The sequence below is a fragment of the Peromyscus eremicus genome, chromosome 20 (assembly GCF_949786415.1).
Source record: "Peromyscus eremicus chromosome 20, PerEre_H2_v1, whole genome shotgun sequence".
Taxonomy (NCBI): domain Eukaryota; kingdom Metazoa; phylum Chordata; class Mammalia; order Rodentia; family Cricetidae; genus Peromyscus; species Peromyscus eremicus.
This window is the reverse complement of record NC_081436.1, coordinates 49,868,931-49,891,536: the sequence shown is the minus strand read 5'-3', so window position 1 is coordinate 49,891,536 and position 22,606 is coordinate 49,868,931. Positions and strand designations below refer to the sequence as shown.

Sequence of the window (22,606 nt, the reverse complement as noted above, 5' to 3'; positions counted from 1 at the left end):
ACACTTAGGAAACATGAGAACACATGACTCAACCAAAATCTGATGTCATCACATTCATAAACATATCATAATCTGCCATTGGACAGAAGAACTTCTTTGGGACTGTCCTGTACGTCCAGCCCCCATCAGATGTAGCCCCACCAATGCCTGCCCCGTTTCTCTGGGCTCTCTGGTTCTCCACCTGGTATGTGGGGACCCGGAAAACTCACCTGTAGTGTCTAGAGATCTCTTCTTCCACCTGGGTCATAAAATCGCATTTGGTGCACGAGTGTTCTTTGCTTTCCTTGACAGCCAGCGGCCCGTCAGATCCTAGCAGATGGTTTGCTTCCTGTTTGACCTCCGACGCCTGGGGCTCGTGCACGGTCTCGTAGTGAAAGAGGAGGACGTCTACATCGGGGGTAGAGAAGGAACACTGGTGGCACTGGTGTTTGACTCGGGAACTTCCGGCCACCCCAGGAGACAAGTGCAGCAGCAAGAGCGCACAGTGGGAACAATTACTCTTTCTACAAGCAAACGGATAAGTAATCTCTCCAAGGTGCTTTTCTGGGCTGCAGAGGCCTCGGGGGCAGAACGGACAGTGCTTAATGGTACACTTATGGATGTTATGGAGCTGTTGGTAATGACGGAGAAGTGGACCCACTACAATCACATCAGGGCCATGGCTTTTGGAATATCTAAAGTCACAGAACTGACAGTTATAGCTTGTTACCACATTATCCTCTGCCCCCTTGCTGGGGAAGTCCTTCTTTTTAGCCCCACTCAAGCCCTTTTCTGGCTTGGTCAATGGCTCTCCTTCTACGCTTTTGGCTAGATCATTCTGATTAATAACAGAGCCCCTGGGAAGCTTGTCATTCAACTCTGGATTAAGGCCGCCTGCCTGCACTGCTCCATGCTGCTTGCCATAATGTTCTAGCAGCTTGAGTGAGCTGGATGACTCACAGCTGAAACTACAAAATTTACACCAGTAATAACTGGTGGCCTCTGTACCATTTTGTCTCGAGGAATCCAGGGGCTTGATGGGCACTGAGTAGCCGACAGGGGTGTCATCTCCCGCCTTCACTGTTATCTTGTCCTGCCACTTTCCTAAGTCCCCAGAGTCACTGGCTCGAAGCGCGGGGATGGATTTGTTAGAGTTTTTCTCCGAAGGTTTCGCACCCTCGGAGGATGGGAGAGAAACTTTTATTTTATTCGGGTGAGTCTGAAGAAAATGTTGCTCTAGTTCAGTTGATGAGTTGCCCATATAAGTGAAATTGCAGAATTTGCAGCGGAAATACTTGGTGTTGCCTTGGCAATCTGGAGTTTTCCGTCCAATGCCAATGAATGTTCCACCTGAAGTGACCTGGAGTGTAGAAGAGATGGAAGTTACTTTAGATGTGCCATAAATTCAGTCAGTTCTCTGTAAGGGAGGGGTATTGTCAAGTATTCAACATTTTTATAAAATGACAGTACTTTTCCAGCTTCCTAGGGAACAACTTGAACTATAGGAAGGGAGTCTTCATTTCTCGACAGGGTCTCTTTGAGTGCTTCATTTTAGGGCAAAGGGTGAAGTTATGTGATAAAAGTGCTAGCACCAATTCAAAGAACTAAATAATACATATTTTAAGAAATCTATTTCCAACTGAGTGGGGTTGTTCTGCATGACTGTAGAAACACCCAAATAACAAGGTGTTTCCTTTTGAAGAGTTAAGGGTTGCTATCAAAACCAGAGGCAGTGGCTCTGAGATCACCCATTCAAGAGATTCTCCAAAGAAATGTGAGACACAGTCCCTATAGCATTGAGGCTGCAGGCAAAGAGGAGGGCTCTGTTTTAGATGAAACACAGGACCTAAAATGACCACAGAGCGGGTCTTCTAACAGAAACTTAATCATGCGCAATGAAACCAATATAAAATGAAGTGGGTAAGAATGTTGGCACAAACGTCTCTCAGCCAAAGATGGAGAGAACCCTGCCAGGGCTCTATTTGATTAAGGCCATATCTAGTAACTAAGAACCACTATCTCCTCCAGTGAATGGGTCATAGGATGATTAAAGGTTAAAATAAGGCAATCCCCCATGTACTACTGTCTCTGCTAAGCTTGAGTTGCACAGTAAGCCAGGCATGTTAGCATACAATAACATCCCAACACTCAGAAGACAGATGTAGGACAATGGAGAGTTCAAGACCACCCTCGGCTTAATAGGTAGACTCTATCTCAAAAAGGGAAAAAGAAAGAGGAAAGACTACTTTTATTGGTCATATGGAGGCCTTCAAAGGCACTTTATAAGGAAGCCTTCCTCCCTTCTCAGACCACACCTGAACAGGGACCTCAGTCAGGGATCACACTGAGTAAAAGCTCATGGTTTGATATTGAATTGCTAAATGAAATCTTGAAGAAAAAAATTAGAAAAAAGAAAGGAAAAGAAATTAAAGAAAGAAGGAGGGAAGGACGGAAGGAAGGGAGGGAGGGAAACTCTTCCTTCAAAAATCAGTGATTTCTTTTTAATTTTTCCCCAGATGTAATGTATAAAGAAAGTGGCAAAATCATGTTCTGCCTTCTTCAACAGCTGCTCAAAAATGACATGTGTGATCGCTGCTCATATACAAATCATTCCATGAGAAAAAATCTCAGGCTTCTCAAAATCACTTGAAGGCTCTACTTAAAATGCAAATTGTATTCTGTAGTGCATTCCAGAATGTTTGCATCCCTACTGTATAGAATTAAAATGGAAGCAGCTTTCATTTGCTTCCTAAAGAGGCAGGATCTTGATCAAGGTACTTAACCTCTCTGATCCATTGGGATAACTTCTAAATTCATGTCCAACATTACAGTTCTAAGAAATCAACACTAGCACATAAACAACTTGATACTGACTTTACATTAAGATAATAATTTGATTATTTCCACATTCTTAATCAAAAGATGATGAGAAAACACACACACACACACACACACACACACACACACACACGATTGATACATATACATCATATGTATATGTATGAACCCAAACACACACAGTTTTCAATCTGTCGGGAGAACAGGATCACTGGGCCAAGAGAGGTAATAATGGAGTACCCTCTAAGGCAGAAATCTGAAAGTAAACAATTTGAAAGTTTGCTAAAGTCAAATCCTTGAGAAAAACTATCTACAACATCCTTACACTGATCAAAAGGAGCTGAAAGGTGCAGTAAACTGGTCACATTGCAAAACTTCTACACAGACTTCCCAATTCGCTAGAATTGAAAAGAAACTTCAGTCTCTCAAAGAATCCAGCATTAAGTGATATGCTCTTTTCAATCACTATAGGGATTTAAACTTAGATCAAAGAGGTAAATGTTGAAATAATGTTTTACTGTAAGGATAATAGTGCAAAAATATAGAGATGGCGATTTTGGGGTTTTTTTTGTTTGTTTGTTTTTTTGTTTTGTTTTGTTTTGTTTTGTTTTGTTTTCTTTGCTACTGCATTGCCAGGAGATGCTGAGCTCCTTAGTATAAAAGGTTTCAAACTTCTGCTTGAACAAGTTAAATTCCTGAGAATCTACCACAGATCATCACTGCTTTTGATTTTTCAATCTTTAAGTCCCACGTGCACAGCCACACCAAAGGAGTTCAGCAATAAGCACTCATATTCCCTATGCATATGATTCTGAAGTAAATACTGTTTCTAGAAATATCAGCATGCCTTTTGATTTTGTGTTCTTAACCATGAGTAAAGAAAAGTTTATGAATAATTACCAGTAAAGTATCTTCATTTAAGATTAACAAACTTTGCAGACTACATTGGATCTTTTGAGTTGGTGTTGGCAATGTGTCTAAGGTAAGTATTTCTTTGCCTATAGAAGTGAATCTGAGGTCTCCACTATACAGTACACATCTAATGACTGCTAAATACCTAAATTGTGCTAAGAAATACATTCCCACTACTGAGCTCTTTGACATACAATCCAAACAACAAACAAAACTAACAAATCTTATTTCATGGAGACGAGCAATAACTTTCATATTCCATAGATTACAAATTTGCCTTTTTGGTTAATGCCAATAAATCATATTGGTGTTATACAGCATTGAAAGTAAAACAGCATTGGAATCACATTAGATAAGGCTTTTGATGGAAATATGATTTCTTAGTATTCTATTCATTTTTCTCTCAAAAAGAAGGTCTAGAGACTATTTGTGTAATTCATTTTACAGTATCTCATTTACAAGTCACAGTAAAACATATCTGATATCCATTATTTGACAACCTCTGTTAAAAGCAAACAAAAAAACTTTATTAAAATACACCATCCACGTCTACTACCCACACTGATTTTATTTTCACTATTTACAAATGTTAGTTTTGATCTCCTATCTTAGTTAAATACAAATACACTGTAAGCACAGTTAAGCACTTACAGCAGCAATTCACTAAAAACATATTGTCAGGAAACACTCGTTTACACGGAATCACTGCAAACTTCTCAAACATCAGAGTCCAATAATCATCGGAAAAAGACTTTTTTTCTAGTTATTATACTAAAAAGGAGATGAAAAGCAGAATGTAGTTTCCTATCTTTTTTCTTGACACACCAACATTTGAAATTATAATGTATTAACATAGAAAGCTTTTATGTAGATGTACTCAAGCTAAAAACCATAAAGCTATATGTTCATTTTGGACCTAACATGTACTCCTCCATCCCCTTAGTGTTACTAAGCATTTGTCTTGTGTTGAGCCCTGGAATAGACATAAATATAAGGTGAACAAGCTAGACCTTCTCTGTCTTATAGATATTTAAGGTGAAAGATTCTGTATAAAACACTTGAACTGCAGTTACATTTGCATGCCTGTATCTGCTCCTAGAAGTTCTCCAAATTCTGTGATCAAACATAGTAACCTCCTAGGACTTGTTTCCCCTCTCTATGAATATAGCTAATGCTGTACATTTTGCCATTTAATTGGATAATTGTAAGCATCAAATGAGAACTCTAGATGAAATGGAATTTTCCAAGATAATAAAAATTTTGCATATTATTCTCTGTGCCAATGATGGGCAGGAGCCTCCTATGGGTATTAAAATAAAGGTAGTGAAAGTGACTTGTTTTTAATTTAACTTAGATGTTTTAATTTTCATCAATTTTGATTTAATTAAATCTAAAGAGCTGCACGTGGTCGTGAAGCATTGTATTAGGCAGTGCACTACAGGCTATTTAACTGCAGACTAAGAATGGAAGACTATTTAACAGGGTGACCCATCCCACGAACTTCTCCTGCCAACATGACAAATAGATCAAATGGATCGGGGCTGACGACATCAGTGGCAAATTCAACACACTTGGTTCAAACAGTACTCTCAGCCTAAGTGAAAGGTTCCATTTGCTGTTGCTAAGCCAATGGTCTATTTATATTCTTTCTAGACTACAAGAAGAACGTGTTACTAATATTTGGGGTATGTAAGGACTCCCTGCATTTGGGCTGAAGGAGTGACTGTGATAGAGTACAGACAGTAAGTTCTCTCCAATACCCCTGAGTCACCTGGAACAAGGAGCCATAATAACTCAGGGCAACTCTACCATTGTTTTGACCTTGCAAAAAGCAAAAAAAAAAAAAAAAAAAAAAAAAGTCCTTAACTGTGTCTTTTATACAAAAGCAAATGATCATATAACCTTCCAAAAGCAAATTAAAGTTATATATAAAAAAAACAGCCTAAAGTAAGGCACATAAACTGAAAAACAAACAAACAAAATCACTGATAACAGTGATGGCGTTATTCTGTTTTAATCCCAATTTTAAAACTCTGCAGTTAAAAAAAAAAAAACAGTCTATTCCTTCTACATAGTATTTTCCCTGGATTTTCTTTATGATTAATTATACATTGTTAAACAGAAATATTACACAAGAGAATTGAAAAACATTAAAATATTGTTTTTTCATGGTCTCTATGAATTCATTTGTTTCCTCCTAATAACATGCATTAAAAAATGAATAAAATACTATCTAAAAGAACATGTCAAAGGAAAACATTTTAAAGCCTCGGAATTCTTAAAATGACACTTTAGTACGTGTACTTATTTTCAAAGTACCAGAAAAGGGAGCTGTTTGAACTACACACAGGCTCTCTCTCTGATGTGGTTCATTTTCAAGTACTATAATTGATGGAACAGAGGAGAGGATGAGGGTGCTAATTGGAGAGACTTGGGGTTATGGGCTGATAGTCAAAATGTAAAACCTTAAAAACAAAAAGCTAAGTTATTAAGTGAAAACCACTGTTAAACTACTGGACTTTCATACTACTTGAAGAAACCTGTAAGGGTTGAGAGTCGCTATACCCAGAGTTAACCTGCTAATACCTATAAGGAATGTTTCTGCATGTATAGAACTCCAAATACACATTCCAGTGTACCAATGCACTTCTACCCTGATGCACTTCTGATGGAGAATGAGGGCTTAAAATCTGCAGTAACTAATCTAATCATGTGGCAATCCTCTCACTCTCCACACAGTTAATTCCTGCAGCCTGTTCTTGTCAGCATCACCAAAATAAATCCAGTGAATCCTTTTCTCATTTGGATTTATAATAAGCCAACTATCCTTAGGGGCACATTTAAAAGAAACACAATGTCTATTCTTTATTGTGCACATCTTTAAAATCAGTTATTGAGGATCACAGATAAATAGTTTACTGAAAATTTGTATTATGATTTTGCTCAGTATAACTCTAAAACGAGTTTTTCTATGGTCACCTGGTAGCTGGAATGACAGAATACTAATGTCATAAACCTAATCTCAATAGAATCTGGAGGCCAAGCAGAGAAGATGGCCCTTAGCAGGTAAAAGTGTGTGTCACTTAAGTAGGAACTCTCATACAAAGCCAGGCACAACTGTTTTTGTTCCTATAAAGCCAGGACTTTGAGGGACACACAGAGAAGGAAATGCAACCTGCAGGCCAGCAGCCTGACTCCAGGTTCAATGAGAAACCCTGAGTCAAGGGTAGAAGGTAGAGAGATGGTTTTCCAAGATGTATCTGTACAGATCCATACACATGCATACCTATATACCACTACATCACATACATGCACACTCAAAAAATTATATAGTCAAAATAACTTGGAAGTCTACCTTTTATGGGAAACAAGAAAATAAAGTGCAAGTACATTGCAAGGCAGGGTGCTCCTCACAGGACACTTCTAAACCTGGTCTGCCTCTCACTACTGCCCTAAATGGAGACAATAAGATATGAATGTGTGTTGCAAGAGGACACAGAGGCCAGAGATTGAGCTCAGTGTGGAGCATTTGCCTAGTACGCATAGGCCCTGGGTTGGATTCTGCCCACTGACAAAGAAAATAAAAATATAGGGGAAATGAAAAGGGAACGGAAGCAAAGCAGACATTAACAGGAAAACTGAGTTTAACCCCTGAAAACACAGAACAATTTTCCCTGAAAGAGGTTGTTTGTAGCACCCCTACTAACTGAGAAGCACTGGGAATCAACAAGACATGTTGGACCAGAACACACTAATGTCTGTGTTTTAACAGAAGATCTCACACGTGGGGCTGGGGAGACAGCTCAGCACTTAAGAACACATGCTGCTCTTGTAGAGGATCTGAGTTCAGTTCCTAGAAATGATGTCAGGTACATCAAGCCCCAGGAAGATTGGTGCCTTCCTTTGGCTTCAGACAGCTGCACTCACATGTACATGCCCACAAACAAACAAACACGCGCACGCGCACACACACACGCACACACACACACACACACACACACACAGAATTAAAAATTTTAAACACATGTAAACAGATAATAAAAACAATGGAATATGTGAAGCTTCTGCTGTGTCCATAGTTCCAGGACAGCCAAAGAAGAGTACCTACCCTAAACTGAAAAGTCAGAAAAGGGTTCCAGAGGCAACATGGGAGCGGTGTACGGTCAAGCTGGCATCTAAAGACGAGCCTCACAGGCAGAGTTCGTGTAAAGACTACCCAGGGGGAAGAAACCTGAGTAAAGTTAAGAAATGAGAGTGAGCAATGACAGGTCCTCTCAGGAAATGTTGAGGGATTTCCAAAGGAAAAGGACCACAAGAAAGGAAAGAGCAAAGAAAGGGAGAACACCAGAATGGAACGTAAATTAAACAAAATGAAGGGAGGAGGGAGCAAGAGAAGAAGGAAAATAACAAGGAAGAGGAATACAGAAGAGACAGGAAAAAGAATGAAAAATGAATAGAACGACAAAAAAATAAAAGGAAGCAGTCTGGGGCAGGGGAGTTGATGCAGCTCACAGATACTCATGCAGCACAAGTGGGATGCCCTGAGTTTCATCCTCTAAGAAACTAGAGGTGACAAAAGGCGCCTGCAGGGCCTGCACACTAGTAGTGAGGTGGGTGGCTGAGACAGGGGAATTGCCCAGACACTCTGGTCAGCTATCCTGGAGTAGACAGTATAGCAGCAAAAACAAGAGAGAGCCTGCTTGAATGGGGTGGAAAGCGAGAACCAGCTTCTGAAAGTTGTCCTCTGATCTACACCACACACACACACACACACACACACACACACACACACACACACACACACATTCACCACACACACGTCACACATACACACACCACACACACACACACACACACACACACACACACACACACACACACACATACACATACCACATACACCACACCACACACAGAGAATAAATTAGTATTTATTAGTTAAAAAAAACTAAATTTATTAAATAAACATAATTAATAATTATAGTTAATATTGACACTACAAGAATAGCGGAACAATCTCTCAAATGTGTGGAGTAAGATAATAACAGAAATCCAAAGCAATGCCGGGATTCCCAGCCTTGACTTAACTAAAATGGAACTATGGACAAGAAGTGGCAAAAGAAGTTCTGATTGCCGGGCGGTGGTGGCGCACGCCTTTAATCCCAGCACTCAGGAGGCAGAGGCAGGCGGATCTCTGTGAGTTCGAGGCCAGCCTGGGCTACCAAGTGAGTTCCAGGAAAGGCACAAAGCTACACAGAGAAACCTTGTCTCGAAAAAACAAAAAAAAAAAAAAGAAGTTCTGATAACTTCGATTTTATGTACATTGGCTCGGGAATAGCAATGGCCTGTCAAGGTAGGACTGCCCGTTAGCTAGAAAATCATTATTTATTACAGGATTCCTGTGCTAGTGAACGCATGCAGGAACCCTAGTGATCCTTCAACTTACATCTACAGTGTGAAAGGAGGGGTACTGGGCAGGTGGGGTAGCTCAGTGCTTAAGCTGCTCACTGCACCCCACACTTTTCTCACTTTCGTTATCCAGGGAAATCACAAAACTCACAGTGTGGCTGGGGTGGGCAGCGTACTCAAATTAGACACCGTAAAGGCATTGTGATTTGTTGTCTGCCTCCACACCCAAGCCTGCTCTTAACGTAAGCAGAAGGTAAAAGCTTGATTACACAGCCTTGGAGAAGATAAATGGGAAGTGAAAGCATCTCCTTAACATCAGTCTTCACAGACATACCACTGTATATGCCCAGCAACTAGAGCAGAAGACAACTCTCACACCGTCTATCAGATCATCAATTCTCAAAACAAAGGCCTCTGAATGAGGAGACCAGAAAAGAAATCAAACGAATGCATGAACCATCCCTTAATTTGGGAATAACATTGCAGTCTTAATTGAGTAAGTCAAAAATTTGTCCTGGACTCACTCAGTCAGTACCAGTTTCTGCCGCAAAAGAATCAGTGAAAATGAATTACAGTAATTAAAAAAGAGACAAATCAACACATTTCATTTTCTTCTCAGTGATTTCAATTATAAGCCAAGTAAATTCCAATAAGGCAGCACCATACTGCATGGATTAGATAACAGATAATCTCAAAGAGATCACATTTAAAGTGATTCAGCCTGAGGATCGAACAACCCACCTTACTATTGAACTTGTCTCCCACTCCTTTCTATCTGCAGTAAATGCAATTTCCCTTTGAGGAAGCAGTGTACCACAGTAGTCATGCAGCCAGACCTCTGCATCCTATCTATCATAGTTTACACCCTATCAACCCTAGTTATGCAACTCCCTGCTGGTGGGCATGGTGCTTTAATCCCTGTATACCTGTTTCCTCTTTTCTTCTAATGGACATAATAGTAGTGTCTACTTCAAGGGTTTTTATGAAGATGAGTTGATTGATGCACATAAAGAACCCAGAGACACATCAGCACATAAGAGACCCTTAATAAATGTTAGCTATTATTAAATGTAAATCTAAAACTGGGGGAGGAAAGCTGTGTGCAATATTTATTATGTAAACTGAAAGGTGACGAAAGAAGACTAGATGAACTTAAAAATACTGAAAGCATAAATGCTGCATTTTGGTGCTCAATAAAAAAAATCAAACAAGTGTGAGTGCTTGAAAGGGCAGAATATATTTGTTAAGATTTGGAGTCAAAGGATGAGTAAGAAGCCAAGATGTGTTTGGTCTAATGATTCTCAGAACAAAGAGAATCAGAAAATGAAATGATGCTGCTTTCTCCCTCCAAACTTCCCTCCAGTTGGGGCACTCACTGTATATCTGGACTTTCAACAGCTGCAAGTTTGTGGTGATTATAATGACCCGAGGAATGAAAAGCCCTCAACAATCTGCTGACTTGATATAGTTAGCAGAGAAGGCCATTTGGGAGATAAAACTTTTATTAAGAGTTGAATGAGTCTAAATTTGATTGGATGCACTGATAATTATGGTTTTTTATTCTAAACATTCTGCCTTGAGAGAAACACTGATATTCTAGAAAATGACACACATTCTTTAAATGATAACAAACAAACCAAAAAATCAAAGAGAAGTAGACATTTATCATACCACTCTCATGTTAACACAGCCAAATGGAGATTTAACTGCCACACAGGTAAATGGATTAGTTAGAATGGTCAAACTTCTCCTCCCAGGGGGGGGTTACATTATCCAGCTCAGCCATCTCCACTGATGAAAATAACCTGGTAAATGCCAGAGCTTTGCTTTGCTTTATGGCCTTGGGGTGAGCATATGTTTTATTTTGCACACTTTATTACTTGTTAAAGAGATACAGCCCTGAAAATAAGTCTGGATTCATATGCCAAACATTCTGTACTCCATAGACAGTCTGAATTGATTAAAGTCTCATTCACCAGTTTTTCTAAAATGCAATAGTTCTCAACTTGGAAAAACAAAGAAACAGAACCTGCTAAGATCTACAACTTCCCTTATACTCCAGATCAAAAGAAACTGCAAAGCAAAAAATAAATATTTGGAAGTAAAATTCAAGACAAGTCAAAATAAACCACAATGAGATTAATGTTCTTGGGTGTTTTGTTTTTGTTTTTTTTTTCTTTTACTATTTTAATCAAAACTGTAATTCCAGGGTTCAACTGAATACACTTATATGTTAAGGTTATATAGAGCTCCTATAGTTCAATGTACTGAAAATATAAAAACAAAGGGTAGTTTCCTATCACGAAAATCTGCTCTTTCTGTTTCTAACATGACATATTGTACAACTGGGATAAAAGTATTTACAAAACAGAAATGTAGCACTCCTGGTTCAAACAGAAAAGAGTCCCTGGTGAATTAAGAAAGGGGTCCTTCCAGTAAACGTTGGGTTTCACTAAAGGCCAAAATGAAGGTCCCAAATGGAATCCAGTAGCTACTTTCATGGAGTCGTGAATAATGCAGAACAAGAGAAAAGATCTGCTAATATGGAAAGGTTTTGCGTGCATCTTGAGCTTTTATCAACTTGGAATAGTGTAAACACTTTCCCGTGGGAAGCACAACTTGACAGGACTCCTAATTTTATAACCTGATCTGAGAGCTAAAAGCTCCCCCATAAAGATGATGCAAACGCCCTAATGCACAGCACATTAAGCCCTAATGAAACAGCAGAGTCGGCGTGGTTAATGCAGGCCTCCATTCAGAGAAGGTTTAAATATAAGCATAATAAAGCAGATTAAAAAGAAAGAGGCTGTAATTACTTTTTAAAGAACTCAATCTCTTGTCCTATTATTGGTCTACTTGCAAGCCTCAAAGGCTGAATACAGATAGTAAAAATTACATGAGGCTTACCAATCATGCCATATCCATTATTTTCAAATATATAAGCAAAAAAAAAAGAAAGAAAGAAAGAAAAGAAAAGAAAAGAAAAGAAACCTGATAAAACACAGAGTGGGGGGTGAAACATTGGGAAACTAGTGTCCTTATCCAGTCAAGTAGCTCAGTGCTAGCCAAGATCTTCTTTTACTTCTTTTTGTTATTTATTTATTTATTGGCATTATTTGGATTCTGTTGTTTTCAGTTTGTGTTGGGAAGTTCATTTTAATTTTTTTTTGGTTTTTCTGTAAAAAGATGATCTCTTTTCTGTTTGCAGAGCTATGCATACTTTATTGTGAAGTGTGTGGTGGAGGATCTCACGAATTCCTCAGACCGAGACAAGACGGTTGTGGGATATTCTATGGTGGTGTTGCATGTGGTCTTCACCTATTCCTGGTACACTATCTACAGGGGCAATGTAAGAAAATCTTGTTGACATTATTTTTACAAAAATAACCATAATTCCTTGGCCAGTTGTTGGGAATAGCATTTTCATAGACATGAATAGTGTCGTACAAGATCTGTGCTACTGGATTTTCAAAGGTTCCTCCAGATAGCATACATTTTAGGTTTATAAAGTATGTATTAAAATCTAAGTTGCTGAATGAATTACTCCATCTTCCAAACTGGTTATCTTGTATTTGCAGTCAAGTTGGTTCGATTTCTATAAAACCATTGTGTCAAACCAAACTATAGATCACAGCCACATAGTCCTCTGAGTTCTTTCCTCTGTTCCTTTCTCTTGGTCTAAAGTGTCATAAATCTGTCATTAACTGCCAACTGCTCTGAACATTTCCTAAAAGCCAATTTAATTGAAAAAGATTAATGAATTGTTCATCCATTTCTGTAATTGGCTTAAACTGTGTAGTTCAGTAAATGATTCCTGAAATTGTTCATAATGCTGGTGTCCAGGAAAATATTTTATCAGAACATATACAAGCCATTAACTCATAAAATGCATCATATGTATGTATGTATGTATAGATATACATATTTCTTATGGAACTCTGCATTAAAGAAATTCTGTAGTCAGGATTTTATCTCAGGTAGCTTTTAGTCAACACAGTTCAAGGGCCTAAGAAAGAACTAGTTAAAGAGCATTTCTGCAGCACAGATATGTTAGAGCAAAAGGAGATTTCAGACATGGCTTTATTACTGAATACATGTAGGAGGAAAAGCTGTTTGGTTCGTGGTTCAGCATGGAAACTACTATTTGCACAAATATCAGGTATGCATGCACCATATGTTCAAAGTCATTATTGATCTATAGTGTACTTGATATGCTCTTCACAAAATGAAGTTACATTTTTTTAGATTTGGCCCCACATCCATTCATTTCTTTGAAATAATCACCCATGTTTCCCATGGATTGCTTTAATCTACTTGTAGCAGCATTAGTTTTCTTCAACCGAGGAAGAAAATAAAATAATTCTAACAAGATCACCTCCCTGCCTGTGGCTTCCTATCACTTTTTTCTTTGCTGCATGCAGAGCAGGGATTTAGTGCACAGCACAGTCTATGATCAGCTGTTTTATTTCCAAACTCAGATAGCTCACACATCTGTTTCATTTCTAAAATCACTGCCCAGGAAAAGTGTTCCACCCAAACATAAACTTTACTATAAATAACTAAGAATCTAACAAATAACTATTTGAGGGAAATGGAAGTGTATTTAAAAATCTGAATTCTTCCAAACCCTAGGCCTTAGTAATCTTTTTAGAGCCTTCCTGACAGCAGGGATCAGCTTCCCTCAGAAGTCGTCCCCAGAGTGAACAAATTAAAACTGCCGGAAATCCAGGTATTAACATCATATTACTTGCTAATTATAAAACACCGTTTCGCACACTGACATTATGCACTTCCAACCCTTTTTATCTAAAACACGTATTTGCTTTCCAAATCAGAGTTTGACAGCAGAGTATATCTGACATAAGACAGTGAAATGATCTTTAATAAGACAGGAGTTCAAAGCATGCAGCTTTCACGCATAATAACTATGTTGCCTTAATTTGCTACTCCACAGAAATAATTCTATTTGGAGGAATTCAGTTGAGAAAATGGAAATTTTAAAGATGAAACTGCCTTGTTAAGTTTTCTCCATGTCTTCTTTAAAATAATGATGGCCATTCTGATGTGGAAAAGACTCAGAATTTTCTATCCATATTTTTCTTACAAATATTATAAAATACGTTACTGCCTATCCTTTGTAGTGCCTTGCTGCATCTTTCTTAATTTATATTAGGTCCATAGAAAAGCATAGGAATGAGCTACTGTGGCTAGGAACCTGACAAAAGTGAATGTTGAAAGACTTCCCTGGTAAAATAAATGCTGAGTTCTATGGTACTTGTAAAAATTCATAAATAAGGTGAACATTTACCATCACATGCTTTGTGATCTCCCCAGCTCAGCAGACAGTTGTGTAACTTGATCTGCTTAAGGGGCCCCCTGGCAGTAGGATCAGAATCCATCCCTGGTGCATGAGGTGGCTTTTTGGAGCCCACTCCTATGATGGGTCACCTCACACAGCCTTGAGACAGAGGGAGGGGCTTGGACCTGCCTCGACTAAATGTACCTCCCCATGGGAGGCCTTACCTTCTTATAGGAGGGAATGCGGGGTGGGTTGGGAGGGGGAGGGTAGAGGGATGGGAGGAGGGAAGAGTGAGATCTTTGATTGGTGTGTAAAATGAATAAAAAAAAATTTCTTAATAAAAAAAAAGAATTTTAGAATGTACCACAACCTAATACTCTTTGAGGGACTGGCCATGAGCTTCAACTGTGCTAAAATCACCAAGATTAAATTAATTAAAATTAATACTGAATTTCTTCATATTCACATTCATGTTTCTTTCAAATTAAAAATATTACGCCTTAGGGTTTTTTTATATCTATGCTTTCAACTGAGGACAGAAAAATAGATGAAAACAGATTATGGGTTTCAACAAAAGTGTAAACCTAAATCATTACCAAGTGCCTTCATAAATTATTACCATTTTCCTTAAATGGAGAGAGGAATGCTTTATTGGTTTACTTCAAAGTCATTGTGAGCTCTCTACTACTTACAGTCTCATTGGGGTTGTAATCAATGTAAAATGTTACTTCTAAGTTCCATTTACAGTTATTTTGATATATCAAGAATATATCTCCATCACTGTCAATATGATCCAAACCTAATCAGACTAACTATAAAATCAAATCCTAATCCAAGACACAAGAAAGACTGACCCTGGAGGAAGATTATAGGAGAAGCCTAACAGTCTGAAACTAGAACAAGGCAATGACTTATGATCATGTGCAATCACAGATCTCTACCATTGTTGGAAGGCTGAAAATACCCAACTATCATGAAGTAGATCAAGAAATGTAAATTTTAGATAACTCCATAAAAAACTTTTTCCAAATCTGCTAGAAATTTTGGATTTTTTCCCCCACAATGAGAAGTTAAAATCAACCCTGAATACACATTTGAATGAAGCAACAATGAAATACACACATCTTTTCTATAGGGTGTAAAAGTCTCTTGTCTGAGATCTCACTTTGAACATAAAACTATGAATTCACCTTTTATCACTAATTACTTGATTCTCCTCCTAGAAATGACAAGAGAAAACACGAACCTGTACATCATAGGTCCCGTTTAGTAAAGCAGGCCGTGAAGGGCTGATGTCCTGCAACACACCAGAAAGCACAGATCGGTTGACCTTCTGGAAGTCTTTGGAATGGCTGAACTGCACCATGTTATGAAGGGCCAGGATTTTGCTGTCCAGCTCAGCATCCTGCCTGGTGCGATTATGCAGTCCTAAGTGATACTTTCGGAAGTGCTTAATCAGATCTGTGGGGTCATTGCCATAGTAACCGTATCCACAGATATTGCATTTAAAGTCCTGAAGCTCTGGAGACAGAGGTGCCGGGTCTGGGTTGTCATTCACCAGTAAGTCAGTTTTGGGTTTACTCAGTCTTACACCCCCATCTGAAGGCACTTGTGGGTTTTTTGAGGCCACGGAAACCGGGCTCAAACCTTGACAATTGGCTTGACCACTCTGCGCTGGCCCTGTTTCCTCAGTAGCCTTTGGTGACATTTTATGTTCTTCCTTTGTCTCCAATGAATCCCCTGATGGGGTGCAGGCCATATCTTGAGGGTCATCTGCCTCTGCTCTTTGAGGAGACTTCAAGGGCTCGCAGACTCCCCCAGCAGCTGGAGATGAGAAAGCCAACATATTTCTGTCTGTTACCTCATCGTGCGGGAAGGAGGCAAGGTTTCCTCCCTTACTCGGGCTTTCATAACTGAAGCCTGCCTTCTCACTCAGGTCTGAGATTTGCAAGTCCTTCTTACTGCTAGAAGATGGATCTTGGCCATGCACGCTGTGTTCCTCTTTCGTGTTCAGTTCTGCAGCATCGCTGTGATCTGTGTTTTCTGACATTTGATCTGCAGAAAACTCTTTGTCCTTTGTAGACACCTTGCTCTCTGTAGCTATTGGCTCCAGGGTCTGACCCTCGCCTTCACTAGCAACGTTTCTCAGAGGGGGGTTCTTTTTCCGGACCATATCTGTGAACACATAGGGAAAATGAAGGGGCATGGTTATTTGAAGATTACGCACAGGTAACCCAATCTAGTGTATTTTACTTAGTCATTTCAAACTCTTCAAGGTGCACAATAAAAATAGTTCCTCTAAGGAGAAGAAAAAAAAAAAGACAGCTTCAAAAATATGGAAAGAAAAAGAAAAGGAGAGAGACAGACAAAAGCAAATAACATTTGATATTTGGACCTATTTAACACAAAGACTGGCTAATCTATTCTTTTAAAATATGATATGAATATTAAAAGACTCATTATTATCCATATTATTAACCATTCCCTCCCATCCTATTTTTGCCTAATTTCCTTATTTTCAATTATAGGCAACGATAAGCACACATATATTTATACATGTTATAGATTTTATATATATCAGATATGCTACGTTTATAGAACATATATGTACAGGTTTAACTTTACAAAACACATACTGCATGCTTGCTTCCACGAAAAATATATGCAACATATACATTAATTACTATGATGGAATATTGCTATACTAATAAGAATATGGTTTCAGAGAAATAGATTCATGTCAAAATGACACAGAAAGTCATGTTATGAACTGAGTAAAAACCGCCTACTTACTACCAGGAAAGAAGATAATGAACATTTCTGCTCAGCCCTATCAAGAATTTCTTTAAAACTTATGGGTACCATGCTGGGGGTTAGAAGTAAGTCTGAGAATGCACTCCAGCGGCAAATTGGGTGTCACTGGGACTCTGCAGCAGGATGAGGAAATAAGCTAAGCCCTTGGGTTCTCACCTAGAGAACAGTATGGAAGCTGGCAAAGGCCACTGTCTTTCTGAGGCTGAAATGACGAGATCTTAGCAGTTTATGGTGGCTTTCTTCCCACGCCAGCTCTACTGTGCCTTGGGACTTTTTGACATCAGTAGCTAAAGTCAAACTTAGAACTTAAGTGATAAATGCCTATACAGGGATGTAGTTATCAGATCTGTAATAATATTGAGAAATGAATAGTGTCCCGCTAATTAAAGACCATATTAACAAAGGCTGGTTGAGCATGGGGCTCTAGGCCCTTCGTTCTCTAAGCTCTCAGCTGAAAACTCAAGCATTGCCTAAGCCATCCCTCAAAATGTCTCTCTGGAAAGTCTACCTGCTACTGTCTAATAAAACAAGCTTTCTTTATTGTGAGCAGGCTTTGCTGTGACAACCAGTTTAGTAGAGTGAGTTACACCACAGCTATGGAAAAGGGCTGGAAAAATCCAATGTAATAGCATTGCTTAGCTGTTTTCCCCTGCAACTCTTCAGTATGCAAGCAGGATCACACTGGCCCGAGAGGAATGGGTGGACCTTTACTTCTGAACATCTCTAGTCACACAAAATGGTTGTAAAAATGAATCACCAAACACGATAATGGGCTAGATGTGTAAATAATCCTTGATAAGGTGATATTTTACTTCAGGAACTAATGTCGAAGACAGAACAACCGTCCTTTAAAAACTGCAGTGCTCTCTTTAAGCACCAATAATATCATTCATCAAATGTCCATATAAGTTCCCTCATAGAATAACAAAAATATGATAAAAGAATGAAGACTCCAGAGAAAGTGTTAGTCAGGGAGCAACATTAACCTTCGGGAAGAAGGGGGAATGTGTGACTCTCCTTGTCACCCCATAAAAACCTCAAGGAAAAGAAACTAAGAGCCTTCTTTGTAACTCAGGACACAGGTTAACTATGTTTTTTGTAATGTTTGCATTTCAATGTTGCTTTTGTTGACAACACTTTAGGACACCTATATCTCTCTATTGGATGGGGCTCTGATAACCTTGGGAGGACATGTGAAAAATTACAAGGTAGTTTTACTGATAGCTATCCAAGGGGACAATTTGAAGGAAAAAGATAAGAATCTAAGAAATCGGTCATTGTTTAAAGCATAAATGTAAACAAAACACATGCTGTTTTAGGTCAGGCAGAGTGGCATGTGTTTGTAGTACCAGCAATAGGAAAGCTGAAAGAAGAGCACTAGAACCCAGGAGTTCTGGGTCAAACTGCAGAGCTCAGTCAGACACACATCTCAAAGTTGTGTATGTCTGTATGTCTGTGTGTGTGTGTGTGTGTGCGCGCACGTGCACGCACACGTGCACGCAGGCGTGGGTATTTACAAATTTAAAAGCATTTGTTAAATATGGATACGTTTATACGTGTTTGTATTTGTGAACTTATATTTAAACTTGACCTAGAAGACAGGATGCTCTAGTTCATAATATAAGCTGTTTCTACATGTTCAAACACATAAAACGATATTGGTTTGGGAAGCATCTCTTGCCTCATCTTCTAAAATTCTGAATTACTTCTCCATTGTACATCATCTCATCTGTATCGAACATAGTACAGTCTTTCTTTGGCCAAGTGCTTAAAAACGGTTGTGTTTCAACCTTTCCTACTTAACATACCTACATTCTAATAATGACTAACTGAAATGATATAAATGAGGTTACTCAAAACTGTAGAAAACTCTGTATGAAAAGCAGAATGTCGGAAGAAAGCATAATCTGATTCATTAAGGTTACCCATCTATCAAAATGAAAGGTGAATGGTTTATGCCCATATATTAATGTCAAAGTGATTAGAAAAACGGCAAGGGAACTAAGATAAAATACTTAAAAGTAAATTGATCTAAATACATTCATATTGGGGAAAAAAGTCATTTTTTTCAGAAGAAAGAAACCTTTTAGATCTCAACTGATTTATCATTATCATGAAGAAACATGATGGGTCAAAGGTTAAAAATGACTCCACCAGCATCATTAGCTCCTGAGGAAAAAAAACACAACTTAATTAAATTACTATCTTCACAAATTCTAGTTCCTTCTTCCACCCAGGAGCAGACCTTCAGAAAGAGTATGACTCACTTATGCCTTATGCTCAACAGAGACCTTAATAATATACATTGCAAAGAACGTTAAACTGCTAAAACTTCAAAGAAGAATCAGAGAGGTCATTTGGGTTTTATATTGTGCTGTGGGGGGTAGGGGCATGTTCTTTTGAGTTGCTGTTTTAAAAAATGTAGTTAATTTATTTGAGTATACTTTGAAGTAGTTATAGAAAAAATTTTACTGGAATTATATCATCATAATTTTTCAGAGTGACATATTATGTAAATATAAGCACATTTGCAATACTTCTGAGTGGAAGAAACTCCCCTCTCAAGTCATAAGTTAGATAGCACAAGACTATAGCCACCCGCCAGTTATTATCTCTAAGACAAATAACAGATTGCACGATGTTTTACTGTGTGCCAAGAACTTTTCCAGTGAACATTTTCCTTGAAAAAATAGATCACATACTTGCAAAACCATACCCAGCATTGACTTCATAAGGCATGTGGGTGGCTTTAGAGTGCTTTCTGCACGTATTAATTCTATTAGTCAACTATCAGGAAGCTAATTGCCTTAGAAGATGTCACCAAAGACATTTTGAGAGATGATCTGTACACCTGTGAAACAAATAACACAAAAAGATTCTCTTCCTAAATAATATACAGATGCTTGAACATATCACACCTAAAATACAGCCTCACACCAGCACCCTGGGCTGGTAAAGGCATCAGATAAAAGCCTAGGCAGACCTGGGGCAGAATCCTTTCCTTTCTGGATTTTAATAATGCAGCCAGAGAAGGAGCATGATATAAAATATTACGGGACAATTTTATTTTCCAACAGATTGAAATACTGGTAAGATTATTCAACCTCTGAAGCCCTCTCATCCCTAAGGACTGTCATATTTACCAATGCTGGGTAGACAGGGGATCTAAATTTGTCCACACCAGCAATGGTGTTTCTAGAGGGACTCTGGAAGTCATTAAATGCATAATCATATTAATGAATGTCAGACATCATTTAGGACAATTTGACTTTAAAATTTTCTCATTCTACTCCATAGCAATATCCCTTTTTTAAACTAAAAGAACAAATAAATTCAAAATGCTAGTTAAAGCAGATCCACTCTGAAACAGATTTTTAGGTAACAAGGCTGGTAGGAGAAATGGACAGAGAAAATCAAAACTGTTCATTTACACATTCAACATAATTGAGAGATGAAGAAATACTACATAGTGGCAGAATGGTAAGCATTGTCTATATTTACACCATTTTCCACATACACAAACACAAATCCCCTTTATTAGACCATCTAACCCAACTGCCAAGATTTCTAAACAGTATGCCCAGCCTCTCCAAATGGTTCTAAGATATAAGATATTCTTGTTGCAAAAATCCGGTTTAATCCTCAACTAATATTTCATTTTCAATTAGAACAATAAAATTTAAAAAATTCTTAAGTTCACAATTATTTAGAACATAATAGAATAATACAGTGTATTATGGTATCACTTAGATTAGTGCAGTGGAAACACTTAACATTGGAGTTTAAGACATAATGCTCTTTATTTCATTTATTAAAATTGTTAAATATACCAAAGAATCTCCTTCATAAGACTAAATCTTTTTCTCATGGTGGCTGTTTCACAGAAACAGGAAACTACATCTTCTGTTATCTAGACAATGTGAATTTAAAACTAATAACTTAGTTATGTATCATATATCTGCATACACGTCTAAACATACATATGCAAACATATCTACATGCTCACATAGATAAATATAGTCATTCATACACTTGTGAAATGTTCTTACTCCAACTATCCAAGTAATCAATAATCAAATTACCTGACCAGAGAAACCAATGTTCAGAGAAATTTAGGAAGAAACTAATCTCACACTCTCTGCAGTGAAAACTAGGATTTGTTTCCATTAAATGAGGAACTCTTTGAGATCAAAGGATGTAAAGTGTATGTTCTTTGTACTACCTTGACTGCAAACAAACAAAAGAATGAAAATGGTAGAAAGAAAGACTGGGAAGGAAGTCGCGTGTCCAGTTTTAGATGTGACTTGCAGGACCCATAGGATGATTATGGTAAACCCCTCCTGTTTTCTGAACCTCCTACCTCTACAACAAAAGAATTTAATTGATTTTCAGTTTCCCCTGGCTTTGTGACTGTAATGTAATGACCCTGATTATAACATTTTAATTTCACTTTTGAAATACCTTTGTCCAATTTCTTTTAAAGATGTTGAAATATAAAACTGCTAACAACTAATGGTGTCCTAAACCACCATATTCATGAATGTCCTTCACTCAGTGTTTGAATTCCTTCAAACATTCAGCATCAGCTGTGAACCAAACACAATAAGCATGATTTAATTACTCTTCATCATTAACTTCAAAGAGAAAAACTATGCTTAAAAAACAAATGAAACAATTATAAGGGATCTCTTTGAATAGCGTTCTAAATGTCATTTTATATATCTTTTTCTCATGGTGGCACTATGAGAAAGTGTGTGTGTGTGTGTGTGTGTGTGTGTGTGTGTGTGTGTGTGTGTAATCTCAAAACACTAGAAAAATTAGGGCAAGTACACTGTGTAATCTGACCTCAGCTTGGAATTTTATTGTGTATGAAATATACTATAAGTGGCACTACTGATTTTCATAATATATAATACCAGTTGACTTATTCTTTTTGTTGTTCAGATAATAAAACTTTCAAGTGCTTGAAATCAAAGTTAAACGCAAAAAAAATAAGTCATCATGCTCTAATCTTTAATAAAAAGATATTTTATACCATACTTGATTATGCCACTAGCAAGCATAAAGTACAAAGTTATTAATTGCACATTTCTTGTAGCCTTTATAAAAAATAAAAGGAGCAAACAAAGAATAAAATGTTCCTTTTGATCAAAAGTCTCCCAAAAAAAAATCTAAAGAATTAAGCAACTGATAGCAAAATAAAAGGGAGGTCAAGTCTTGGACCTATAGCAGACTGGATAGCTTCCATATGAACATGGAAAGTTTCTGCTTTAAGGAACATATGTGTCTGCTCATTGGTTTGGGAGGAAAAAAAAACACTTGAATCCTGTCTACTCCATATATACAGATCAAAAT

General features: G+C 37.9%; 1 protein-coding gene across 2 annotated transcripts in view; it reads right to left on the bottom strand.

Moving 5' to 3' along the window:
* The window catches only part of Trps1 (transcriptional repressor GATA binding 1), a 234,421-nt gene that overhangs the window by 173,997 nt on the left and 37,818 nt on the right, over positions 1 to 22,606 (bottom strand). For both annotated transcript variants that reach the window (XM_059247548.1, XM_059247547.1), the window contains exons 2-3: positions 15,684 to 16,612; positions 210 to 1,339 (exon numbers count right to left, since the gene is read on the bottom strand). In XM_059247548.1, coding sequence (XP_059103531.1) covers positions 210 to 1,339; positions 15,684 to 16,610 — 2,057 coding nt within the window. In that variant the 5' untranslated portion in view covers positions 16,611 to 16,612. The remainder of the gene's footprint in view (positions 1 to 209; positions 1,340 to 15,683; positions 16,613 to 22,606) is intronic.